Source organism: Anolis sagrei, chromosome 4 (assembly GCF_037176765.1).
Source record: "Anolis sagrei isolate rAnoSag1 chromosome 4, rAnoSag1.mat, whole genome shotgun sequence".
In the NCBI taxonomy this organism is placed as follows: Eukaryota; Metazoa; Chordata; class Lepidosauria; order Squamata; family Dactyloidae; genus Anolis; species Anolis sagrei.
Genome location: NC_090024.1, coordinates 66,136,865 through 66,164,303, shown reverse-complemented (window position 1 = coordinate 66,164,303; position 27,439 = coordinate 66,136,865). Strand labels below are relative to the sequence as shown.

At 37.5% G+C, this 27,439-nt stretch overlaps 1 protein-coding gene across 2 annotated transcripts in view; it reads left to right on the top strand.

Moving 5' to 3' along the window:
- Positions 1–23,890, top strand: part of SPIRE1 (spire type actin nucleation factor 1) — a 107,770-nt gene extending 83,880 nt beyond the window's left edge. For both annotated transcript variants that reach the window (XM_067467469.1, XM_060775021.2), the window contains 8 exons: positions 2,946–3,106; positions 5,307–5,397; positions 6,812–6,954; positions 13,950–14,087; positions 16,143–16,213; positions 17,290–17,317; positions 17,774–17,910; positions 18,914–23,890. In XM_067467469.1, coding sequence (XP_067323570.1) covers positions 2,946–3,106; positions 5,307–5,397; positions 6,812–6,954; positions 13,950–14,087; positions 16,143–16,213; positions 17,290–17,317; positions 17,774–17,910; positions 18,914–19,172 — 1,028 coding nt within the window. In that variant the 3' untranslated portion in view covers positions 19,173–23,890. The remainder of the gene's footprint in view (positions 1–2,945; positions 3,107–5,306; positions 5,398–6,811; positions 6,955–13,949; positions 14,088–16,142; positions 16,214–17,289; positions 17,318–17,773; positions 17,911–18,913) is intronic.
- Positions 23,891–27,439: the final 3,549 nt, after the last annotated feature.

Sequence of the window (27,439 nt, the reverse complement as noted above, 5' to 3'; positions counted from 1 at the left end):
AAAATATTTTTAGTGTGTTGTTGAAGGCTTTTATGGCCAGTATCACTGGGTTGTATGAGTTTTTTGGGCTGTATGTCCATGTTCCAGTAACATTATCTTCTGACATTTCGCCAGCATCTGTGGCTGCCATCTTTAGATGTTCTGTTGGCAAAGAAGCAAGTATCTATCTATCTATCTATCTATCTATCTATCTATCTGTGGAATGTCCAGGGTGGAAAAAGGACCCTTGTCAGTTGAAGCAAGTGTGAATGTTACAATTATCTTGGGAAGGTCAATCTATACATTTTTGGGTACTATTTCATTATCTGGGCGGAGGCCTAGACAGAGGCCTAGACAATGCCTTTTGTAGTGAGGCATTGAATGTTTGCCTCCATGTATTTTTAGTGTGTTGTAATCCACCCTGGGTCTCCTTGGGGAGATACAGCGGAATATAAAATATTATTATTATTATTATTATTGAATTATTATTAATAATATTAATATTAGTGAATTTGAATAGCATTGACTAGCCGTGAAGCTGCAAAGTCAATCAGTGAGAGTATCTGCATAGAGGTAACCTGGGTTTGGGAGATGTTAACTGGCACTTGATTGTTTACTATCTGAAGTTCTTTTTGAGTTTGAGATTGCTATTTCTCAGCGATGTTCTTTATTTACTGTCTTGATTCTGGTGTTTTCTAATATTGGTAACCAGATTTTGTTCATTTTCATGGTTTCCTCCTTTCTGTTGAAATTTTTCCCGTTCTTATGGATTTCAGTGGCTTCTCTGTGTAGTCTGACATGATAGTTGTTAGAGTGGTCTAGAATGTCTGTGTTCTCAAATAAGATTCTGTGTTCAGGTTGGTTCATCAAGTGCTCTGCTATGTTCGTGTCTGGGTGTTGCGTTTGGTTGTCCCTATGTGCATAGTGCACGGTATACGGTAGACTCCTGCAGTGATTAGAGGTTCTCACTTATCCTTTGCTGAATGTAGCATTTGTTGAATTTTCTTGGTGGATCTGTAGATTGTTTTTAGGTTGTGTTTCTTCATCAGCTTTCCTGTGCGGTCAGTGGTTCCCTTGAAGTATGGTAAGAAAACCTTTCCTCTAGATGGATCTTTGTCTTTACTCTTGTGGCTTGTTCTTGGTCTTGCAGCTCTTCTGATGTCTGTCGTAGAATACCCAGTAGCCTGTAGAGCTCAGTTTAGGTGGTTCAAGTCACCTTGGAGGAGATGGGGTTTGCTGATCCTATTTGCACGGTCTGTCAGGGCTTTAATTGTGCTTCTTTTTTTGACCTGGGTGACTTATGTAGGTATGTATTAGTGCGTAGGTTTTCTGAAAATTGTGTGGCCCAATTGTTGGTTTGGTTTAGGGATGATTCGGACATCTAGAAATGGTAGTTTTCCTTCATTTTCTTTTTCCATGGTAAATCGGATGTTTGAATGGATGTTCTTGATGTTGTCCAGGAACTTCTTTCGTTCTTCTTTATGGTTCCAAATGGTGAAAGTCTCATCCACATATCCGAACATATAGTGGACTTTTTGGTGCTGTTTCCAGGGCTTGTTTTTTCAAAGTGTTTCATGTAAACATTTCCTATGATAGAGCTAAGAGGGTTTCCGGTGGCTACTTTGTCTTTTTGTTCATAGAATTCATTGTCCCATTGGAAGTAGCTTGTGGTGAGGCAGTGTTGAAACAGGGCTGTGATATCTTCTGGAAAATTCCAGTTAATGAGTGCAGTGGTGTCTGCTATAGGGACCTTGGTGAATAAAGACACCACATTGAAGCTAATCAGTTTATCATTGGTGTTGAGTTTGAGATTGTTGATTATTTTTCTATGAAGTGGGCTGTGTCCTTAATGTAGCATGTTGTGCGCTCAATATGGGTTTTTAGTTGTGCAACCAGAAATTTTGCCAAATCATATGTGGGAGATCTAATGGCGCTCATGGTGGGTCTGAGCAGAGTGGAGTCCTTATGGATTTTTGGGTGTCCATAAAGCCTATGAGGGAGGGCTTCCAATTTGCGTAGATGTTGGCGTATGTTAAGATTAATTGAGTTCTTGATCAAAGTGTTGATTTTTTGTGTAATTTTGTTGGTTGGGTCCTGTTTTAGTTTTTTGTATTTCTATTTTTAATTCAGAGAACCTCAATTCAGATCCAGAAATTATCATTCTCCCAGCAGACATGGGGAATACCCCAATAATAATGAAAACAAAACATGTTTAGTGCAAATAATGGTGTTTTTGTAAGTGATTTTAAAAATAGAAATGTCCTCAAATGTGAAAAATCATCCAAAAATCTACAAAAACTCACTAACTAAAGAAACCATCTGTATTCATTCATACAAGGAAAAATAAAGAGATGTACATGTTTAGGCAAGATTTTTTTTTTAAAAAAGATAAACCTTTTTGTTTGTTTACTATCTGGAAGAAAACACAGCTGGGCCTCGTAGTTCTCTCTAGGGAAGAAGAATCAGAATTGTACACTTCAGCGGTAAATCAGAAAAGGATCAAGAAAGTTAATCTGCCATAATAGTTTAAATTTACTCCTGTTTCCCCCCCCAATTTAACGTTGGCCCATCTATACTACCATTATAATGCTGATTGAACTGGATTATATGGCAGTGTAGACTCATATAACCCAGTTCAATGAAATTGAGTCTGCATTATATGAGTCTACACTGACCATAGAGTGCAGTTCAAACTGCACTATATGGCAGTGTAGATGAGGTCGCTGTCAGCTAGAAGTACAATTACATAGTTTGAATTAAATACCTTTATGAAAGCCACATGTTCACCACTTCAGTTTAAATAATGGTCCTGCCGTCATTATCACATCTGTATTACACTCCAGTGTCTGTACTTTCTAAACAAGATATAAGTGTTACAATTGTGGAATCTATATCATCTAGAAAAAAAAATTAAGTGGATAATGTCCAGTCTCTTCCATCACAAGCATTTCTGCTTTTACCCCTAGATGTATCGACACCAGAGGCCAAGAAAAAAATGCCAGAAAGCTGTGTAGTAAATGGCAGCTTGGCATCTGAATCAAAGATGAATGGTACTACTATGATGACAGTACAACGGAGACTTTTGAAAGCTCCCACTTTGGCCGAACTGGATACCTCAGATTCAGAGGTAAGGTGTCAAGTAGCATATGCCTCTCTTTTCACTATATATACTTCTTGTCGTTTTCATCTATTTTACTACTGCTTATTGATTAACTTGAAAATATTTTGTTTCCCCTTCCTAAATAATACAAATAATGAATCAATTTTGGAAAAATGCATTAATATTCATCCCAGTCAGTTATTTGAGATAAATAATCCAATGCCAGTTCTGTGTTTGAAAACCAAGCACTGCACTGAAACGATGTCAGGTTTCGTGCAGAAGTTAGGCCTTGAATTGGTGGCCTGAAGGATACATGTTCACCACCAGAGATAATTTTACAGAGACAGCATCAAGCAAAGAAGTTGTATGAACCAGGAGTAGATAAAATACATTTTCTTGTAGATAAAATACATTTTCCTGGAAAACGGAAGAGACCTATGCTTCAGAGCTTCATAGTAAGTTGACAGTAGAGCTTTGGGAACTACTTAGGAGATAAAGAAATAGCGATACCCACAGCACTAAAAAAGGGACACCTGCATCCCTCTGGAGCTCTGAATGTGAGCCAAGTGTGTCATGCAGATGGCTTGAGGACCAATCTCTACATCATTTTGAGACCTTCAAGAGCCCCCCAAAACCTTTGCTAAAAATGTTCATATTGATTAAATTACCAATGAAATTAAAAATATAGCCATTGAAAACAAACAATATTTTGTATCCACAAATGCAACAAGCCATGGCTTGAAAATATTCTTTCCCCATCCCAGAAAAAAATCCAAAAAGAAATTTTGTGGGGTTTTTGCCATTTTATGTAAAGGACACAATTATACTACCTCACTGTACATCAACAGCTACACATTTTTGTATCTTCGGAGGGAGGTGTCCTAGAATCAAATCCATGTGGATAGCAAAAACTCAATGTACAGCACATTATGCATGTCCCACTCCCCTTGAGTAGTCGGTCACTCTTCAAAGATTTGCCAAAACAAAACCTGCAGAAGGAGAACAAGGAGGGGACCAGTTTTACCTCTCCAGGATGGGATTTCCAGAGACTGATAGCAACCGCCAAGAAGTTCACATTGCTAAAAAAAAATCACTTTCTTGCCCTATGAGAAATTGGAAGATATTTTTGATTTTTAAAACAGATTGGGTAGAGGGATGTCCCTCTGAGTCCTTATTGGAAAATCACCACATCTACTACTCTCCTAGCACTTGCTAAAGACAGTGGTATTATTAGCATTGGAAATCTAGGGCCTTACAGCAGTTCACAGCACTTAAACATAAGAGGCCGCACATGCAGTGCACTAACAAGTGCAGTGCCCAAGGGTATAGTTGCACATGATTTTAATTGATGATTTCCCTGGAAACCACCCTTGCAGTTAGACAGACAACAAAGGTGCCAGTGAAGTGAGGTTTCCCACCTCTTGCCATTCCAAAAATTGCTTTAATATTTCTGACCATATGTTATTGTATTTTTTCTTCCAATTTCTGCTTATATTTATTGTGCTGCAAGACGCCTTTTGCAAGACTTTGATAGTAAGCATAGAATTGTATAGTTGAGAAAGACACAACAAAATTAATTATAAATATTTTAAATAACTAATAATAATAATAATAATAATAATAATAATAATAATAATAGGTCCTGCATGCCAATAGCAGTACATTCCTAGTTGGGATTGCTGTCACTCCAACTCTGGAGATGATTGCTTCAATTAAAATTAGAACCGAGCTGCAGCTTTTGAAGCACTGTGTTTTGTTTTGATTTGCAAAACTGTCAGGAAGCAATTATGCCAGCCAGGGAGAAAAAAGGAAGGAACAGCAGGCAGCCAGAAACTGGAAGAAAGAGAGAGGGAATGAGAATATGAGGGAGACTGAGAAAGAGAGAGAGAAAAAGCACTTCCTTCTAAAAACAGGGCGAGCAATGCAAGCTGTGATAGTGGGGGAGGAGGGAGAATTTGAAATATCCTCCATGGCTTACGGACATCTTTGAGAGTTTTTGTCATATTGCAATATATTTATTATCCATATATGCTACTGATATATACACTGAAAAATCCTGATCTTGGTCAGTTTGCAAATAATTAAAGAATTAGGATTACTGCGGGTATTAGAATTAGATCAATATACTGTATTTGGATACTAGATTTTCTGTCATTTTCTAAGAATTGGAGGGGGCAATAAATCACCAGGATTTCAAAATACCTTTATTGTTGTTCTTAACTTCTAGGAAGAATCTGTACACAAATCAGCCAGTAGCAGTAGTATCTCTCCCTCACAAATGGAAGATACATTTCCAGAGATGACATCTGGGAAAAAGGGTAAGAGTCTTGACACTGAAAAAAATAAAGATCGTGTTGATCATTACAGTATGAACCAAGTCAGGCAGGTGGATCAGATGGGGGATAACTAGCTTGTGCACTTAAATGGAGGTTCAGATGACCAGAGAATTAGGGCTAGAACAGACTAATGGAAAAGCTAGTTGTTTTTACTGGAAGGTCGTGAAGCACGTTAAAATTCCTGTTGCCCTTCCAATGTTATTCAACTGCATCTCCCATGATCTCTTACCACTCTCTGTTCTGACTGTGTCTCATGGGACCTGAAGTCTTAACTAACTCTGCTCTTAGAATCATAGAGTTTTGGAAAAGATTACAAAACACTCCCAACAGATAGCCATTTAGCCTCTGTTTAACAATCTCCAAAGAAGGAGACAGCCTATTCCACTGTATTATAAGGTGTGCAGGTTCTGAGCAGGACAAAGCTGATCTTGGCTAAGTCATACTCTCTCAGCCTCCAAGGAAGGCAATGGCAAACTCCTTCCTTCAGGGACCAAACTCTGCTCATCCCTCCTTGATAAGAAGTGATGAGGAGATAATACAGCCTACTTGTGGTTTTAGCTTGTATTGAGAAGCATACTGAGCAAAGAAATAAACACTGTGCTACAGGTAACTTAGAGAGTTGTTATAGTATATAACAGTATATAGTATATAACAGTATATGCCTCCTTAATATGTAGATTTTGGAAAAACATCCAGCTATTTTTTCTGAGTCTATATAAAAGAGCATAGTGAATTTTAAACCTGTATTTTTATAGGATGTTTTTTAGAGTAACAACTGTGTACTTGACTTGCACTGTAGTGATGTAACTTTATTTAACAAGAAGAATTCATGACCATAATAATACGTTTAAGATTATTATTATTACTATTATTATTATTACAACCACTATAAGCATCATCATATATTTATTTATGTATTTGCGTATATAGTGCAATGGCTTTACATAGCACTTTATAAGTAAAAGAACAACAAAACAGTTCATTGTTATCAAGCTTAACATCTAACACAAAAGTAAAAGGAGATGGCAGTATGGCAGGGGATTGATTCCAATAGATACTGCCTGTTCTGTCTCTCGGAAGGAGTTGGGATGGAGGAAAGCCTTTCGTCTGTTTATGGGACCTAGGTATGATAGAATTATAGTTGCCTCTTCTCGCCCTCTGAGGCCAGGGCAGTGACAGTTGAGATGGATTGAGGACCTTAACAACATGCCTGATACCTCTGCTACCATGGCATGCCAAATTATACTCAAGACTTCATTTTTTCAGTTGCCCCAGAATAATAGTATTGAGTTACCTGTACTTCATTTCTTTGTTTTATTAATTTTATTCTTATAAGAAAATGTCTCACCATTAGTGAAGATAAACTGGAACTAACTAATGCTAATTAAATTTGTAGTGCCTCCCAAATTTTTGCCAATATCCTCCACGCCGCAGCCGGAGAGGAGGCAGCAACCTCAGAGACGCCATTCTATAGAAAAGGAAACCCCAACCAATGTACGACAGTTCCTGCCCCCCACAAAACAGAGTTCCAGATCACTTGTAAGTAACGTGGCAGATTATTTTTACCATTGGTTTAAGGGTACAGATTAAAGCAACTCCAAACAACGGGGATTGAAAAACCTAAAAAGTTTGCTGTGATGAAATTCCAACTCCCAATAACAACCTAAAACTGTATGAAAATTTGAATCAAGACTTAAGCTGAATGGAACCTCTGGAAGGAGACAATTCTGAACTTTCCAATTCAGATTTTACATGTTGTGTTCAACTAATTTCTTATTAAATATACTGATGAAATTACTGTACCTTTATGACAAGATCTTTTCACAGACAAATGATAAACATATAATGAAACCAATATTTGCTTTCATAACACTTAAATTTATTATTTTATGTTCCCTGCATTTCAAAAGTTTGTTTGGTTAAAAAGAATTCCAAGCAGCACATGATCACATTACAATATTGAATTCACGGAGTACAAGAAAGGATTCTTCTTGAAAAGACGGTAAAGCACATTCCGTCAATTGGCTTTAATTGAAAGTAGTTTTCCGACAGCACATAAGTATAATGGGGGGGGGGGGATATCGCAGCATGGTGCTTTGAATGTCTTGCAATTTCATAAGAAATTGGCAGGTCACTTTTTTGTCCCTTTGTTCTGTGCCAAAAAGGCATTGAAGAGCTTCTTAGAATTGAGAGAGAGAGAGAGTAAAAGATTTCAGGTTTTGAGAGAAAGAGTACTTTCCAACACTTTAGGTCAATAGAGTGCCATTGACAGACGTTAAAGAGAGACCTTCATCTCTTCAGCTCAAGAGGCTATGATTTTGAAGCCAATTCTTCAAGGTGCTTGAGGTTAACATATAAAATAGTACATGTTACAGACTTCTCTCCAAGAAGAAATCAAATATTTTTTGTCATATGATTTTAACTTGAGTACAGCTTGTGATCTTGAGTAAATTGCATTTCAGTAGCCTTAAGCTCCTTTGTCAATGTAATATGCTAAATACAGCACAAAAGGAATTATTTCCCAAGAATTAACCTATGAGAGTAATTGTTTGGCACTTCACTGACTGAGTTCATTCAATGTATGATTGAGAGAATCCAATCCAATGAGCTCAATCAGAGACAGGAGTTTTCCAGTTAGATGTGAGGGTCATAATTCTGAATTCCATATATGTTTTGACATTTGTGATGGACATGATACATTTTTTCTGATCCTGTTCAGAACTTGGGGATCTTCTTAGCCATTTAAAAAATTAACCTTTGAGGATGCCTGTCATGGATGTGGACAAAACAGTCAGGAGAAAATGCTTCTGGAACATGGCCATACAGCCCAGAAAATTCAAAGCAATCCATTAATCTAATTCTTTTAAAAATAGTCTAAAGACACTCTTGAGTCTTTGATTTGTTTATAAATTTATGAAGTTCCCTGTGTTTTTTTTTTTTACATCGATAGAAACCATATTCTTACCTTTTGACATTGCTGTCACATTAATTTGGATGGTAGCTTGATATTGGTCACTGGGAGAAAGATGTCATTTGACAAATATATTATTACTACAGTTCTTGAGTTTAGACTGAGGTAAAATTGGAGCAAGAACTGTGAATAGAATACTTCACAAAAAAATCCACAGCCATGAAAAGCAGATAAAACATGACAGATGAACAAGGCTTGCCAACATAATAATTTGTCATAATAATCTTTCACAGTTTGAGCTCTCATTACATTCCCAATTAACATATTAAATAATTAATCTGCTCTACATTCACAGTATGGTCTTTTATTTTCTTTGTACTTTTTACAAATCGAGTACTAAAGTGGTGTAGCATGTTACTGATATGGTACTTCTGCTATTCAACTATAACTATATTTTTATATGTGTGTGTATACATAAATGTGCAGACCAAGCAGGGCCATACTGGGAATGAAACATTAGTGAGAAGTGTTGAGTTTATGGAAGGAATCATGGGGAGGGAAGGAAATCCCACCCACATCACAGAAAGCCACATCTCAAGCAAGAAAAGAGAGTGTATGAAATCTTAACACAGGAGCAGGAACAGCCATTACAAGGAAACACTAAGCATCAAGAAGCAGAATATTCCAACATTTAATAGAACTATTGGCTTGTCTGGATAAACTCAGAAAGGCCGATTATAGCAAGTAAATATATATGAGTTGTACAGTAGTGCCTCCTAGGAGAAATAAATGGCAGTCACATTTTCAAGAAAATCTATACAGTATTGAAGCAGATCCTTCAAACTGTCACCATATTTTGAGTCAGTGTCATTTAATATTGCTAAAGACAGATCTATCTATTTTAACGTATGTGCTTAACAGTATAGTTCTGTGATCAAGCTCTCAGCATATGAAGAACATTCCATAATCACATTCAGTGTATTACTTTAAATTTAACAACATATTCTTCGTTTGTTGCTTTTCTAATGATGGTAGTTTGTTTCCAGCGTGAGAGAAAGGCTTTATTCAAATATTCTTCACTTCCAGTGAACAGGACATTGCTTGTTTTTAAAGGATTAGATGAGAACGTATTCTGTGTCCCAAGCTAGCTACGCTTTATTGAACAGGGTTCCCTATATCTTGAAGAACTTGTTACTGCAACTAGTTACATTATCCAAAGTGCCAGATAAGCCTGTTGTTTGTGTTCAGCATTCCCTTTTCTACTTCCTGTCTGTTGTTCAGATTTCCAGGTTCTTTCCAAGGATGACCCTCAAATCACTTTTTGCAACTATACATACAGCTTCTCAGCTTAGCTCCCATCCTTTTGAAGCAGCCCTGTTTGGGGCGGTGAGGACTGTCTATTATCTCTGTGAAAGAACATTTAACAACCAGTGGAAGCCTTCAAAGGTTTGCCTTCTACTGTTGGCTTTATAAACCTTTCTGTAAGTCATTCTCTCCTTCTAGTGAATGAGAGAGTCCTAAGATGTGACAAGAGCTTGTTAGATTCTTTCCCCCCCCCCCCCATAATTTTTATTAACATATCCAAACAAAACCAAAGACGTTTATTTAAATTTATATTAACCTTAGTCGAGTGGATTACAAGCAAAAGAAAGAAGTAAGAGACTAAATTCCAAATGGAAGTCAACAGTTACCCCTAACGCCTTGTATGTTTCCCCTCTCCCCACAATAGTAGTTATTGTTGTTGTATTTTTCCCCTAATTGACATCCCTACCCCTCTGATCCTTGATATGTTTGCCTTTTCTAGTTTTTTGGGGGGGAAATGTTATGGTTTTGTTTGGAAGAGCTTTCTAGATTCTGATTAAAATTGATTTCCGTACTTGTAGGAATTTTCTTTGCATGTGTAGATTCCCTAATCAATATTCCAAGAGAAAGGGCAGCAAACTCGAAATGCAACATCACAAGAAAATAAGGAAGGACTTCTCAGAATATTTAATCTGTGAAGCCTTGGGATCACAGAAGAAAGAAACTGGTAGAACGCCAGTTCGCAATATATATATATATATATATATATATATATATATATATATATATATATGATTAAAATTAACTTATTTCTGAAATGATCATGTTTCAATTTGATGAGATTGTGACAATTGAGAATTGTTTTGTATTCATGCATATGCCAACCATAAAACAAGATTTAATCAAACACAGAGTTTTAGAACTGAGTTCATAATTTAAAGATATGTAAGAGAAACCTCAATATATCTGAATACCTGGAGATTTTTTTCATTGAAACCTTTAATGTGTTAAAAAATATTCCTATATTAATTTTATTAGGTGATGTTTTTACCCCTTCCTAGTATGCCAGTACACTGGTTTAGCAGTGCTAGTGTATAACCTTCAAAGCTCATCCTCCTGTAAAAACACTATAGCTTGATGAATTATCCCTGGTTCACGGTGAACTGTCAGAATTGCAGCAACAATCCAAGCCTGCTGTTTTTACACAGTGATGGTATAGAAGAGATAGGGTCAGCAAACACCCATATCTGTTTTAAGGTCATTTGGGGACTGCATCAGGTCCAACTTAAGTAAGCTTAGATCAATTCTCATAAAAATGTCCTTTAAGGTAGACTTCAGTTGGAGTGTAGAACAGGGATTGTGAGTCTTAACAATTTTACTAAAGTCCCTGATGTATACATCATTCCACAGTCATTCTAGATAACATTTTAACTCATTAAATATGTAAAAAAAAAACAAGTGTTGAACAAGTGCATATATAAGAAGAATCCTGGTATATCTAACTCTTGGTTGGAAAGAAACCCAAGACACAAGCAACAGAAATTGCTCCTGAAGAGAAACTCTCACATTACAGAAGTTGTGCAATGACATGGTGGTGCTTTTATTTAGCTTTCATATATATATCAGTGAATACACCCTCTGTTTTGGCAACTATTTTAAATACATGACAGTGAGTGTTAATTAGTTTTTTATATGGGTAAAAGTATGGCACAATGGGAATTAAATAGCCAGGATCCACAGACTGTCTTATGCTCACTTTAGAGTTTTTGTCCTTTCCCTTCCCTTTGAATAGCTAATCCTATTGCCAATATAACAAATACTTTGAAACCCATTTTTGGAGAAAAGCAAGGCAGTAGTGGCTTTGGCCTTGTAGGAGTGATTCTTTCAGTTTGGGATCCTGGCCAGTATTAAACAGGAACATGCAAAGTGAATCTATGAAAACCTAAGACCTGTTCATATACAGTTTGCACATAGGACATCTCTTCATTGAAGCAGTGTTTTTAAAAAGCCTTGCCTCGATGTCACCTCTCCTTCCTCCTTAATATTTGCACATTGTACATGGTAACTTTTAGAGGAACTCTAGCTCATGTGCATGGGTCTGGTCACATGGGTGTTGCGATCAAATTGAGCCCATATACATATATAGGGTTCCTTAGCAGAAAATCATACTCAACATGTCGATGTCAAAAAAGGAGGCACTTCAAGAGTAACTCAAAGCTTGGCCCTGCTTGAACAAAGGGGTCCCTTGTCATTTGGACCACACTTGAGGATCACAGCATTGTCCCTCACTGCTCTATAGGTTGTGTTATGCTTTAGGTAAATATAACCAAATATTTCCTATAGTTTTAAGTCATTTTAAATTAATCTTGCTTATGTTATACAACTCTCCCCAAAGTTGAAGACAGATTCCTATATAGAAAATACTATTTTTCAATAGTTTACTGTGCTTGCTGGATTTTGCTGAATGACAGAACTGAGAAAAGGTCTTGGACAATGTACTCTCAGTTATTTGTAATAGTCATGAGATTGGTATGGATTGTGTATGGAATTGATGATGGAAAATGCTACTTTTAATAAACTTTAGTTTGATTAGTCTCTGATTTTGATATTAAGCTAATATAGAATCTATTTTAACATCTTAAATTTTATTCCTGTAAGAACCCAGTCATGCTTTTTCATTTAATGTTGCATTATAGTTTGATTGCCCTTGTGTAATCCCTTAAAAAATCAAATTAACATTTCAGGATGTACATTTTTCTTCTTTCATTTATATCTGTTTTATATATTAAATGAGAATTGGGGAAGTAAGAACACATTTCCCTCACCTAATAGGGTAGAGGATAATGCTCAAGTATGTTCAAGAAAGGAACCAAAAGAAATTGCATATTTATAATGCTGCTCCCCCAACTTAAAGTTTCCTCTGTAGGGTAGGGAACCCTTCGAGAAAGTATGATAAGGAGCTGAAGGAGAAAGAAAATCTTCAGAAATTACCTCATTTCCTTCAGAATAAAACCTCCACTGAATTGCTATCTCATTTTTGAATGTAAGGGTTCTTTTTATTCCTGGAATGGCAATTTGGGATCCCGTTGGATATCAGGGTGGTCTACAGTATTTAAAAAAAATCAAAAGTGTTTTGCAAGCCCAAGAAAATAGCAAGTTCTTCATCTGAAGCTAGGGAAACTTTAGAAAATATTCTTCTTTTCTAAAACTTGTTAGAAAGGAAAGCGTGTGATTGTGATTTAAAGCACAGCATCTCTCAGAACTGGCTATACTGATTTTTGTCCCTCTAGAAGATAAGGAGTCTTGAATCGGGGCAAATGTTAGTGGTTGCAAAAGCAGCTTTAACTCATATTGTAGTTTTTGTGAGCATCTCAAGCAGGATGAAGTTCTGTGTGTTTCATTTCTGGATGGGTAAGACAGTAATCCTTCAAAATGTGGTGGCTCCTACATGCTCATTTTTACAAGGTCTACATTGTAAATTATTTTTTTCTAACTAAAAGACAGAATAATCTTAAAGCCATGTAAAGTGAAGTAATCTGCATTTAATATACATATTAAATTTTGCAGAATTGTGCACACATTTACAATGAGATTTCCCTCTGTTTTTCCTGAGAGCTAATAAATTGTACTTGAACTTAAAGTAAAACCCTGCCTCCACCAAATATAATTGGTTACCATAGTTTATCATTCATGGCAAGATAGATATAAGATTTTCTGTTTTTTAGTTAGACCTGTACAATCAATAATGATGATTTGGAAGTGTATTTTTATTCCGTGGTACTAGCAGTATTGATGGTCTAACATTAAGGAGGTTTAATATTGTACATGCCACAAAAGTCTTATTGTTGGATTAATAGATGTGCTATAATTTTAAATGTCATGAAAGCTCTATGTAAATAAAATCTCTGTGTGACAGTAATCTTACTAAATATTTATAACTATATTGCACCCATATGTGGTACCACAGAATAAAGATTTATCTTGGGTTGGGCTACTAACTATTTATCAACTGGCTCTAGACATCACGAAGTGGCAAAGTACTTCCACTGAAAATAATCACCTGTGTTTTCAGGGTTAGGTGACACTTTAGTGTCTTTCTGAATCAAATCATTTATATAATATGATGTTCATTCAATTGGCTTGACAAATGACTGCATATTAAAACTCCTGGCCATCTTGAAACTCGTGATGCCTATGGATCCGAAAATGCTCTTTCAGTTTCAGGTGGTGAACTTTCTGACTAACCAGGTGGCTGGCTTTCTGAACTGGTGGCTGGGTGGTGTTGTGAGGTGCATATTAATAAGAGGATGTTGGTTTTCAGGAGGAGTTTTGCTACCCAGTGGAATGCCTGGCTCTCACAGTGGAAGAAGTAATGCATATTCGTCAAGTATTGGTGAAGGCAGAGCTAGAGAAGTACCAGCAGTATAAAGATGTCTATACTGCCCTAAAGAAGGGAAAGGTACATCTAAATTCTGTTCATTTTCTAATGTTCTGCTCCTGAAAATTGGTGAAATTCATTTGACTACAGACATTCTTAACAAATGGGTTCCTTGGCATTTGAGAGAAACTCTGGTACGAAAAGTAGAAATAAAATGGACATAATTGAGACAGGTTCCTGCCCCACAAAAAAGAACAGTTGAACATGTTTCAGTCAGGTTTTTATCCAAAATTCACAATATGAAAGCAGGTCCTGCACAAGTAAACACAAACAGTAATCATCTAGAGCAAGTGTGTCGAAGTCAAGGCCTGCGAGCCAAATCCACCCACCGTGTCCTTTATGTGGCCTTCCAGATACTGGACTACAATTCCTGTATTCCTCAATATTAGATATCATGATCAGAGAAGATAGGAGTTGTGATACATTAACATCTGAGAGGCTACAGTTCGTTTTGTTTCGTCAGGATTTGTATTTAGATACAAGGGCTGTGGATATGTTGTCTGACTTGAAAATTCCCTTTACTGTCCCCAATCTCAGAGCCACAAGTGCTGTTGGGTTGCCATTCCCATTATCCCCAGATAATCAGAAGGGATGGGAGTTCCTACTCAGTAACATCTGGGGACCAAATTTAGTAAAAACTGAAGAGCACTGATCACTATGTAAAAAGATTATTGTTGGTCTTTTGTATCCATGAGTTTTCTGTCTATGGATTCAGTGGCCCTTTGAAGGCAACCATAAGGCTGGTCCTTGATGAAAATGGGTTTGACACCCTGATCTAGAGCCAACAAACTGTATCCAGGGATGTTTTTCCCCTCCTTTCATCGGGTTTTCATATGATTTCTGTTGTGGTGGCCAACCTGCTTTCCCTTTTTCTCCCTTGGTTTAATGTTCTCAACCTGTGGATCCTCAGGTGTTTTGGCCTACAACTCCCAGAAATCCCAGCCAGTTTACCAGCTGTTAGAATTTCTGGGAGCTGAAGGCCAAAACATCTGGGGACCCACAGGTTGAGAACCACTGCTTTAATGACTGTTCAGTATACAAAAGCCTTTGTCTCCTAGAACAGCATTGAAAGTAATTCTGGTCTACAAACCGCAAATCTATGCAAATGTGAGAAAGGTGTTAAAAATTCAGACATGTTCCTCTGCAAATGAGTCATGAAAGTTTACTGCTGGAGAAGAGTGATTTTTTTGCTGATTCTCTCTTCCCCAGCTACTTTTTACAGGGGGTCATATTGATGATGTACACTAATGAAAAATAAACTACATCCTCTACTTTGAAGTTCACTTTGTCCAAAGTCAGTTGCATTCTGTTAAACACAAGTCTGTATTCAATCAATTGAACCCAATTGGGTTTACTTCTGAGAAAGAATGGCTTTAGGACAGTGCTGTTGATTACACATGGTGAACTCCAATGAAACACAAGCAGAATTTCTCCTCTTTCCCCTGCTGTCCCTCCCCCCCCCCCCCCCAAAAAAAAAAAAAAAAGATTTTCAAGTCCTGTATTTAGAAATGCTGCAAGAATGAGGAACATTCTGTGGAAGAAACATCCGTGGAACCATTTAAATATATTTCCCATTTATCTGGAAGAAAGCACTTGAATTAGCAAAGGATTGTAAAGCAGTTCATTAATAGTTTGTGAATACTACCCCTTTTCACCGCTGAGCTGCTGAAAGGTTGCTGACTGAAAGGTTGGCAGTTCAAATCCAGAGAGTGGGGTGAGTTCCCACTGTTAGCAGTTCGAAAAAATCAATAGGTACGGCGTTCCATGCAGTCATGCTGGCCACATGACCTAGGAGGTGTCTACAGACAACACCGGCTCTTTGGCTTAGAAATGGAGATGAGCACCCACCCACCCACCCCCAAAGTCGGACATAATTAGAGTTAATGTCAAGGGGAAACCTTTATCTTTACCTTTTTGCCCCTCTTCACAAAGTTAATTGCATCAATTAAATCACCAAAAATAGTAGTTTTATCTCCGTTTTAGACATTTTATATCTTCTGCTATTCCTATATAGGTAAATATCAATTGATTTCCAGAAATCATCCTAACGTTATGTGCTCTTGTCAATTTTTGTAGCTTTGTTTTTGTTGCCGAATTCGAAGGTTTTCTTTCTTCACCTGGTCCTATACTTGTCAGTTTTGTAAAAGGTAAGCTGTTGATTGTCATGGGGAACCAATACATATAGTGAAGTTGTAGGTGCAGAATGCTGGATGGACAAGTAATTATTTATTGTATTTTTAACATGTTTCTTATGTAATTGGGAAAAAGTGGTCATTTGTGGAAGGGAACAAATGAGAATTTGAATAGAACACTTTTTTATTTTTCTAGACTTAAGACACAGAATTTTTTGTTGCAGCTGATCAGGTGCATTATGGAATACAAAAATAAGAGTGGGTAGATAACATATCTCAACTTCCATGATTTTGCAAGTTTCTCAGATGTCCAATGGCAGCCGTAGTTGTATATTTCAGCAAAGACAAAGAGCTCATAACAGTTTTATTTCAGCTTTTGTGAACTGTAGCTGGCAAAGTTCTGCCAATTAAAATGTATCATAATTATTTTCTGAAGAGCAGGAAATGGCTTAGCAATTTTCAGTCTGCTGGGCAGACTGAATATAAGTACTCTAATATTAAAAAGCTGTAAATATTATTAACTGACAGCTATATTGCACTCAAGGTGAATGTTTCTGCATGTTTCTTGTAAGACCTATTTAAAAGCTGTCATCTGCACTCCTAGGATGATTGAAAAGAGTGCTAAGGCAGAGTCTTAAAGGGGGCGGGGCAGTATTCTCAGTTTGAAGAGAGAGAAAATGCCGTTCTTTTTCTCAAGTCCATTTGGGAGTCTTGATTGAAGGATATTGCTCAGAAGTTCTTGATTGAAGAATATTTGTCAGAACTTTATCATCATACCTTCTGATGTCCTGTACCTTTCTGTCCAAAGAATCCTCTGGAGCAGGCTGTGGTGCCGCACAACAAGTCAAAACAGGAAATTGAGCAAGGTCCAATTGATGTTCACAGGATCCTTTGTGTCCCAATTAAAGTCATTTCTCTGACACATCTCCTCAGTTGTGGCACTTAAAAATTCCACAGCAAACAAAATTAAAGAATAGAACATAGCTCTTAAAATAAATTTACAAGAAAAATACAGTAAGCTTTTGAAAATACACTCATTGTTGACATTACTTTCAGCTGAGTAAGCCATATATTTCATTTTACCTTTACAGGCCTGTATGCTCACAGTGTTGTAAAAAGGTAAGTTTAGAAACTTGTAAACCATTTCACATCTTAAAATTGGTGGTGTAATTAAATGGCTGCTTTCTGGCTTCCATCCAGACACAATAAGAAATAAAATTGAAAGAATTTCCCTGCAATCTACTTTGAATTCTCTTTCTCTGTATACATTTATTTGACTCGGTGTGTGTGTGTATGACTGTGTGTGTTCAAGTGTGTGTGTGTATACACACAGAGTATGTGTGACAAATACTAAATGTCTTACGTGTTTCAAATATGATACTTCTCATATATACACAATAATATTCTTCTTTTCCTGTTTTATTATAATTATTATTAAATAGCTGTAGGACTTTGCTAGGTCTTCTTTTCACTTATCTGGTTGATTAGTATTTGGAATAGGATGGGAATATTTTTTTTCCAAAGACCATAGTCTCAGGGCAATAATATTTTCTTTTTCTGTTGCACTTGTGACAGATGCGTCTGCCATCAAAGCCATATTCCACTCTTCCTATCTTTTCTCTGGGCCCATCTGCTTTACAAAGAGGAGAGAGCTTTATGAGACCCGATAAACCTTCTACCAGTCATCATAGGTCCTTGAGGGGGCTTCCAAGGTAAGATATCATACTGTTTAAGATCAGGAGAAATGTTTATTAACTGGTTGCTATTCATTGTCTGTGTCCTGTGGTTTATATTACATTTTTAGAAGTATATTTTAGAAATTTGTTATCTATCTTCCATCAGACTGATAGGCAGATACCAAGTTGCCTGTGGAAATCCGCAAGGGCATTTCATTGTGCTCTTTCCAGTAATACATGTCAGCATTTCTTGAGGAATGATTGGACTCTCAGGCATGGCATGTCATAAAGCACAAATATTTGACTCTCTGAGTAGAAATAAGCAAGCTAAAAAGCTTTGAGTACTTAAAAAGGCATTTGTAGAAATATGGCTATCTTAGGGTCTTGGTCTATAATAGCAATACGGTCTGGTTGAAATTGTATTTTGAAAGTGTATTTTACTATAGTTACAGCCATCTGCTAAATAATTTTGTATTTTTTCTTAAAATAATTTAGAGGAATACTTTTTTCATCTACATGTCAATTCTTGCCTGTGGAAAATGGTATTATAATACATTTGCTTGTCTTTAGGGTGCTAAGAACTCTTGTGGGTGGGACGCGTATTTCTGTAAAATTGTTTCAACGTGTGTTGTGTTGGAGCCTGGATGAGAATGAGCAGTGTTCTAGATATTGCTGAACTCTTGAGTTCCATTATCCCTTACCATTGGCTAGTGCTGATGGGATCTACGGCCCAACAACCTCTATAGGGCAATATGTTTTCCCTTTCTAAAAAATCATTTTAAACTTTTTTCACTGTTAAAATACAATGCTGGAAAACATTTCTGAATCTATTTTGCAAAGTACTCTTTTTGTTTTGATCTGTTTTGACTGCAAATCCTCTCTAAGACAATAATACCCTCATAGGTGCCAGGCTTTTTTTGCCACTAAATTGTGTTTTCTGTTTACCATAATTGACCACAAGAAAACCCCCTGATCTATAGGAGCTGGAAAAAATGTACTATTGACACTAATAAGGAAATAATTGTATATTTGTTTTTAGACTGTCCACAAAGTCCAAGTCTGTAGATAAGTCAGATGAAGAAGCCCTGTTTCCAAAGGAACTGATGGAGGACTGGAGCACAATGGAAGTGTGTGTGGACTGCAAAAAGTTCATTTCAGAGATCATTAATTCCAGCCGCCGCAGCCTCTCCCTGGCCAACAAGCGAGCCAGGTTAAAAAGGAAGACCCAGTCGTTCTACATGGCGTCTCCAGGCACCTCAGAGTACTGCCCTTCTGAGAGAACTATCAATGAGGTCTGAGCCTTGTGCCTTTCTCTCTGCTCTGTTGTCATGCGGTCCTGAGAGAACCTGTTGATGAAACCCGAATGTCTTTTCCCCCTCCTCTCCTTTGTTCTACTTGACAGCCTACATTTGCATTAGGTCACTAATATCGCCACTCCATTTAGTTGGCAAAAAAAAGAAATGGTCAGAAATCGGGCTATGCAGAAGGTCGGCCAATAAACTTGTTTGCACTGGAAGAAAACAACAGTTAGACTGTTGCCTTTTTGTATGTGTGCAGTGTACAAAGGAAGCCTTTTATTTTTATTCTGGTATGCGTTTTCAAGGATAATGTCAAAATTGTTGTTGTTAAACGATGTTGGCGTTTGCTACCAACTAACTTTATATTTCACAGTGTAGGGGTACACAAGTCCGTGTTGCTGTGTGCAAAAGAGATGAAGGCTCTTAATGCCTTATAGATGGGAGGGCAAACTTCCCACTGGGAAATTGCATTCTTGCTGCTGAAATAATAATTTAAGCTGCTGCCAAGTTTTCCTCCGCTGCTGTTGTACTGCCTCTGAAATGGATGCTTGCTGCAGTGAGAGTGCCAGGAGAGTGCCAGAGCCTCTCTGGATCCCAAAAGCGGGCTGCCTCCTTCCCTTCCAGAAAAGCAAGAGGAGATTGCTCTTTGTTTCTTTCTTCCATGGTGTTTGGGGAGCACCAACTCTGGCAGCACACTTCTACTGACATTTAAGGCAAATTGGAAAAGGAGGCAGCTAGGAAAGGTGTGCATGTGGCCTGCATGTTGCCCATCCCTGCCTTGCAGTATAGCCCAAGCGTGATATTGATTTGCTGATGTGCTCAGCGTGTTTGACCAATCCAAGCCAGGGGCTCTAAAGCAGGTCTCTTCAACCTATGGACCTCCAGATGATTAGGTCTCAAACTCCCAGAAGCCCTTGCCAGCCTGTCCAGTGGTCAGACATTCTGGGAGCTGAAGTCCAAAACACCTGGAGGGTCACAGGTTGTGCAGGCCTTTTTCTAGCATCTGGACTCTAGTGTAAAATACTGAGTGAACTGGAAGTGTTCAATCTCCTTCACCTGCTGCTGTTCCAGTATAATATAATTAGTATGTTCTCAGTGGTAGTAATTTCTTCCCTGTCTTGAATGTATTCTGAATATAAGCTGTAGTAATAGTTTCGCTCGTTGTAACTTTTAGAAATAAGCAGAATCATAGTCTTGATGGGAAAGGTGCAAGATACAAGTTCAACCTTTTAATATTGGTGTGTGTTTTTTTGTAAAATAAAGAACGTTCTCTAGGTGATATTCCTGAGAAAACAGGTAATATGTATATTTGTACTATAATAGAAAACATAAGTATTGCAATAACAAAATATATGGAAGCATATCCATTGTAAACCCCCTTTTTACAGGGGTTTATATCTTGGCTGCAAAGAAGTTTTATATCCTGCCAAAATTTGAGGCAGTCGTGTCTCAGATTGAAAGGTTTTGTTCTGGATTTTTTAAAGGTTTGGAGAAACACTGTCTAGTTGTCTAGAAATTCCAATAATATTACCAAACATCACGTTTTTGCACTCTTTTATATTCAGATTTTTAAATCTAATCAAAACTGGAGCTTAATGTAGAGTTGCGGAATTGGGTTATTTTTATATTCATAACAGTTCAGTTATAAACATCTCAAATCATCTGGTGAACAAGGACGGTTAGACCTTCCACATTTGTAATGGCTAGGCCAATATTTACTATCGAAACACTCTATGTAACTATACAGCTCAAGGTTTTCATTTTCATATTACAGATTGATAAGTGATATCACAAAATAAGTAGAATCTGCTAAAATACTATCTCTAATTAGACATTTCTTTAATTAGACATTTTTTTTTAATGAAAACGTTATTGAAAACTGACCTGTTACTTTAAGCCAATCAAAATATTCAGAGCCAACAATTCAAAAGTCGTAGCCAGATCTTTAAGACTTACTGCTCCAACATATTTAAGTATATGGACTAGCATGAGTGCTTGGTGGCTTAAGGTACATTTTCCTGTCCACTAATCTTTAAATCAGATCCCAAGACTGACAACTGTAGTCTCGTTGGATTGAAGACTGCAGGCAATGACCAAGATCCAGTTAGACAGAGAGAAGCATAATAGTTCTGCAGGTGGAGCCACACTACATCTCTCCTCTCCCTTTTATCTGATGCAGTCCCTCCGTCTGTGGCCATTCAGTGGCTGTTGTGGGGAGGGTGGTAGTGTTGGAGTAGTGTCTGGCTACGTTGTTGTTGTTGCTTATTTATACCCTGCTTTTTCCGTCCACAAGCAGCTCCTGTAGTCAGATACCAATTGGTGACTTAATTTGTTGCGATCTGCTGGAATACCCTGGAGGTCCCAGCTGGTGATACCATTGTTTTGCATCTTGTTTTGTGGACATAACTAGATGCTGCTCTAATTGCCCCCCCCCCTTCCAATACCAAAATAGTGAATCCAGGTAGGAGCTTTAGCCATTGCAGAAAGTAGAAGAGAATCTCCACCTCCACAATGATTAAAAAAGACTTATACAAGCAAAAAGTGGATTGACACTTGCATATAGCCCTTATCTGCTTGACATCCTAGAGAATTCTCAGTACCAGAACAAGACAGCTGTTACATAGGGAAAGCCACAGGTTACCTCAGATTTGTTGTATAGAATTAGATTCATTAAGGACTATTGCTGCTGTTCAGTCATTTTATCATAGATTTGGTTGGATCATGGATTTTTTTTTAAATCTTACCAAAATTGCAGCTGGGAAATTAATGGATTGAGGACCACAACTGAAGGTGCTGGTTGCTTTTAAGTTTTCTTGATGTGGCAAAACACCTTGGTCTTCCACAATATCAAATGTAATGTGGTTTGTGGTCCATATCAAACGAGATTTATAGAAATGGCCATGGCAATTTTGTGTGTGTGTGTCAGGAGCAACTTGAGAAACTGCAAGTTGGTTCTGGTGTGAGAGAACCAAGGATGTTGCCCAGGGGATGCCCACTTGTTTGATGTTTTACCATTTTTGTGAGTCTTCTCTCATGTCTCCATATGGGGAACTGGAGCTGACAGAGGGAGCTCAGCCCGCTCTCTCCGGATTAGAACCACTATCACTCAGCAGTCCTGCTGGAACAAGGGTTTAACCCATTCTGCCACCCAGGGCTCCACCATGGCAAGTGAACTGGCCTAACAAAATTATCGTGCAATGATGTGTTTTATCATGTTGCGGTGTAGCATTTTCCCCCTCAAGAAGCTAGAACAATAGGTTGGTTCCTGAACCTTAAACTGTATTTCCCATTAATTAAAAATTTGACACATTTATGGTATAAAAGTAAAGGGTTGCCTTATAGCCTGACTCTGCCAGCAGCTGCTCCTGTTATGTTCCTGCAACCTGGTGAGGTGTAGGCAGAAGTTTCCGTCCATGCAGATCACCCTTCTCCTGTCTGTTCTTCTCCTGTGCAGTCACTCTGCTTTAGTTCTTTGGTTAGGGTTCTTTATGATCAGATCTCAAGCTGAAGTATGAACAGGAATCTAGTTATTTCTCTATAGATATTGTCAAGGGACTTTTCAAGTTATACTGGGACTCCCTTTTCCCATCCATCATTAAATCCTCCTTACATTACTTTACGAGTTTACTGGTCCAAGGAGAATTGGAAGGAGGTGGATAAAATCCTTTCTGGCAAATTATCTCTGGGTTTCAGGAATGAACCATTTCTGAGACCGAGGAGTTTCCACCTCAGATGCTTCAGATTTTGGGAGTGGAGAGGATAGAAAACACCTACATTAGGCAGTTAGTTCCTTCTTTTGCTTCCGCTATTCCCAACTACTTAGGTACATTATGATAATTGTATATTTCATAATATAAACTTCCACTAGCAGACCTAATAATGTATACTTTCCTTGTTGCCAATGTCCCTCTGTTCCTCCTTTTTTTTCTCCTTGGTCATTCCAGTCATCTTTTGGAAGATGACAACCCTAATCAATACAGCAATGTTTTGTTTGGCAAAAGATAGTTGGACCACTATTGCTGCTTTCCTTAATTTTTCAACCCAGCAAGTGAGGTTGTCTGTTTTGTTGAGTGGTGTAATGTTCCTGCCACCTTGCCATTAATATTCCAAATACGTTCAGGGGTCAAGAATGTGATCTCTGTCCCTCCATACCTCAGAAAAAGCATTCTTTAGCATGAAGCCTTTTGGTGCCCTACTTCGTTTAAATGTGTTCAGATGTTAGTGTTAGCACAACTTGTAAATATGTGTAATTTATGGTTCGGAAAGATGCCATTCTGTGCAAAGTAGGAATGAACCTTCTTGTGAAGACGATGCATTACAATAGAGTATGTCCAACAATTACGTACTTTGCCCATTAACACAGTTTTAACATATGGAACCTCACAGTTCATATTTCATTGTTCAGGAGGGGAATGGGTATCAACCCAGTAAAGTTGCCACTATGAGAACTTTAAAGCTTTTATTTTTCTAACTATTAATCCATCTAGAAAGTATTCCGTGTGTACTGTAGAAGACTTGCGTCCAGTGCAATGCTTGTGGGTTTATGTACATTCAAACCTTCTGTGGTTAATTCTAAGGCAGCTCCCCTCTGCCTTTGTGATGGCTTGATGTGCAGAAAATTCTTATGCATCCCAGGAGACTGTGGTTGCTTTACTTTTGTTAAAAATCATTATTTAAACATTAAATACATGGGAAAAATAAAATGCCTTTCTGTTACAGCTTTTGTCTCTGTTAAGTATGTGGTAAAAGTCTGTTCCTACAGTATACCTACAAGGTTAACTGGTAGGCTGCTCTTCCTGGTTTGCTAACAAAATTGAATGGGTTGTTGTAGGTTTTTCAGGCTATATGACTATGTTCTAGAAGCATTCTCTCCTGACGTTTCGCCTGCATCTATGGCAGGGCATCCTCAGAGGCTGTGTGACCTCACAACCTCTGAGGATTCCTGTCATAGATGCAAGTTAAACGTCAGGAGAGAATGCTTCTAGAACATGGCCATATAGCCTGAAAAACCTACATCAACCCAGTGATTCCAGCCATGAAAGACGTCAACAATACAAAATTGAATGGGTTTGTTTTTTGTACTTGGGTACATGAAGGAAAGGAAACATATCAACATAAAATGGCAATTTGGGAAATAAAGGTTGAGCATCCCTTGTTCAGAATCCTGAAAACCAAAATGGTTCACACGAGTGGTTGAGAGATTGACAGCTTTGCTTTTCAGTAGAGCAATGTACACAAATATTGTTTGAAAACCAAACGTAAAAAAATCTTAAAATTTCCTTGCAGCTACATGTATAACATGTTTATGAGGCATAAATGAATTATTGCATTTTGATTTGGGTCCCATGCAAATGCAGATATTAAAACATCTGGAAAAAAATCCAAATTTTCTCCATTCCCTACCAGAGCATTTTGGATAAAGGGTACTCAACTTGTAATAGTATAGTTGTTTTTTCCCCGTCCCATTGAAACAAACACTGGGTTGTAGCACATAGACAAAGACAAAACTATTCTAAATTTTTAAAAATGTGGTTTACCAAAATTATTTCCATACAAAAAACTGATGGACAATATTTCTGCCTTTGTAAGTAACTGTTATCGGTGGGCAGCTTGTGACTCTCCAGATGTAGTTATGTCATACTTTTCCATCCGCTTTGCCTTTGGCTACATTGGGAAGTGCTGATGGGAACTGCAGTTCAACTACATTTAGGGGATCTATTTTCCTAAATCTGCTTTTGTTCTCTGGAAAACTACACTTCCACTCATTGAATTCATTATATCTGTGTTGTCAGAATTAATAACAGCTTCTCCTTTGGCAGAAAGGGCTATCAAAGTAAACAATCCCCATTTCATCCAGCACATCCATGCCATGCCATGTCCTATTCAGTTCTTCCTCCTTGATGCATTATGATTCAAACCAGCTCCTATATAATGTTGCCATGCATTACTTAGTTCAGCAGGTCTGTGATCTATGACTGAATCATTTGTGAAATGGTGACATCACACAAACATTTGGTTAAATAAGGTGTGGCTGTATCTAAACTGTTGTCCAATTTTTTCTCCTCTACCTCTATAACTGTTTTGCAATTTTAACCCTATATTTTTCTCTTTTTAGATTTTAAACTGTTACTCTCTCCCTGTTTAAAAAATCACAACAGTGTTATAGAATGTAAATCCTAACTTACTATTAAACCAAATGATCACTACCTGTCAAATGACAGACAGTTATGGAGCTCTTGTTGCAGTGGCTTGCATAGAGACTATACATACAAGGAGTGTAGTCTAGTCCAATGCTTGTCTATTTAACAAGTTCCATAAAGTTTATTCCCAAGCAAATATGTCTAGGGTTAATTTATGAGAATGAGTTAAAAGGATTGTTGTGTTCAAAATTATACCACAAAGATATCATAGCTTAGGTTCAAACACTTATTTTTCAGTATTGGTGACAGAAAATCATCATGCTCACGTTGTTGAGCACATATTACATATATTTTAGAAAAACAGTGTAACTCAAAATTGCTTGGTTGTCCTGTTCATTTTTCTTGGGAAGCATTTTTTCTCATTTTACACGTATGACACATCGTAAGATGTCAACGTAATTGGCATAGCATTTTCTGAATTTATCATACTGCTTCTCTCCCTTACTACTTCATGCCTAATGGATTGTGAGTATAGGAAGGCATCAAACAGAGGTTCTGCAGGCCATATATAAAACTATGTTGTTATTTTATTTCAGCAGCACTACAAAGCTACACTTTTACAATGCATGTAATTCCAGAAAAATAGTACAAGGAACAAAACAAATGCTAGGAAATCTGTATAGAAGTTGAAGAGTACATTTATGACCTCCTCACATAAGCTGATGTTGGAAATCATACAGTCCTTCAGATCTTGGACCTCAACTTCAACCATGTTGGCAGCATAGTTAAGCGTGAATACTGCATATTGCAGTCCAACATCATCTGGAGGGCCATATCATTCCCACTCCTAGCATACACAAAAAGGACATGGGCCATGTGTTTGGTAAAATTGCCATGGTTTTCCACCACGTCAAATGTATCTGATGAATATGGTATGTGATTGGGGTCATGTTGTACCTGCAAGCTGAACCTTTGCCTTTTGCTTATACTGTGCATCTCAACTGCAGTTCCTTTTCAGACCCATTCATCACACCAGTGAATTGTTGGTTTATGTGCTGGGAGACAGGAAGAGCCATGTGCCATGTCTGCTTATCTTGTTCCTATGTACCAGAGAATAAATCCCATGGAACTTAATGCCACATTTCATTAGCTAGATATGAATAGGAGAGGAGTGCAATAGAAATGAAATGTATGCTTCCTTCAAAGATGGGATTTGATGTGGAGGTGGCTACAAGTGCCTTTTCACAGATGGATGAGCAATTTCACCATTCTCACATCAGCAAGAAATTAAGTTATGTAGAATCTTAACAGAAGTTCATTTATCTAACATAAGTTAGTGAGTTTTTCTTATGTTTACTGTTTGTTTTTATATATATATATATATATATATATATATATATATATATATATATATATATATATATATTACCTGGAGGTTCTATAGGGTACATCTAGGTTAATCCCAGGAGATAAACAGAAAAAGTCAAGATACACATTTTAAAAGGGGGTTTATGCTCATCTGAAACAGCAAAATGAACCTGTTTTTATGGTGCCTATATCATTAGCAAATATTATTTGGCATAAGTTTTTCTGGAGACATATCTGGTGAAGTAGGCTGTAGTTCCAGAAAAGCCAATGCCAAATTCTAAAAGGATGACTGTAGTAATTTTTCTCTCTAGAGCAGACATGGGCAAACTTCGGCCCTCTGGGTGTTTTGGACTTCATTAGCTAGATGTTTGCTAAGAATTGTGGGAGTTGCAGTCCAAAACACCTGGAGGGCTGAAATTTGCCCATGCCTGCCCTAGAGCAATGAAAGGACATAAAATATCTGGGCTTCACGAATTGTATTCATAACTCTAGATATTGAAAGTAGTTAATAAAACTTGTTGTTTAGATGCAGTATATCTGCTAAGTAACACTATCTTGGATCCTAAGATGAAGGCAAAGCTATATTAATTGTTTAAGCAGCAACAGAAGAAAGTGGCTGAAGCCCTGGCCGTCAATCTTACAAATGAAATTGTTATTTTTTCCCATCTATAAAAAAGCCGTAGCTGAGGACGGTCTACCTATGTTCCCATCTCACTAAAGAATCAGAAAACAAGATATAGAATGTCTTTTTAATCTCAA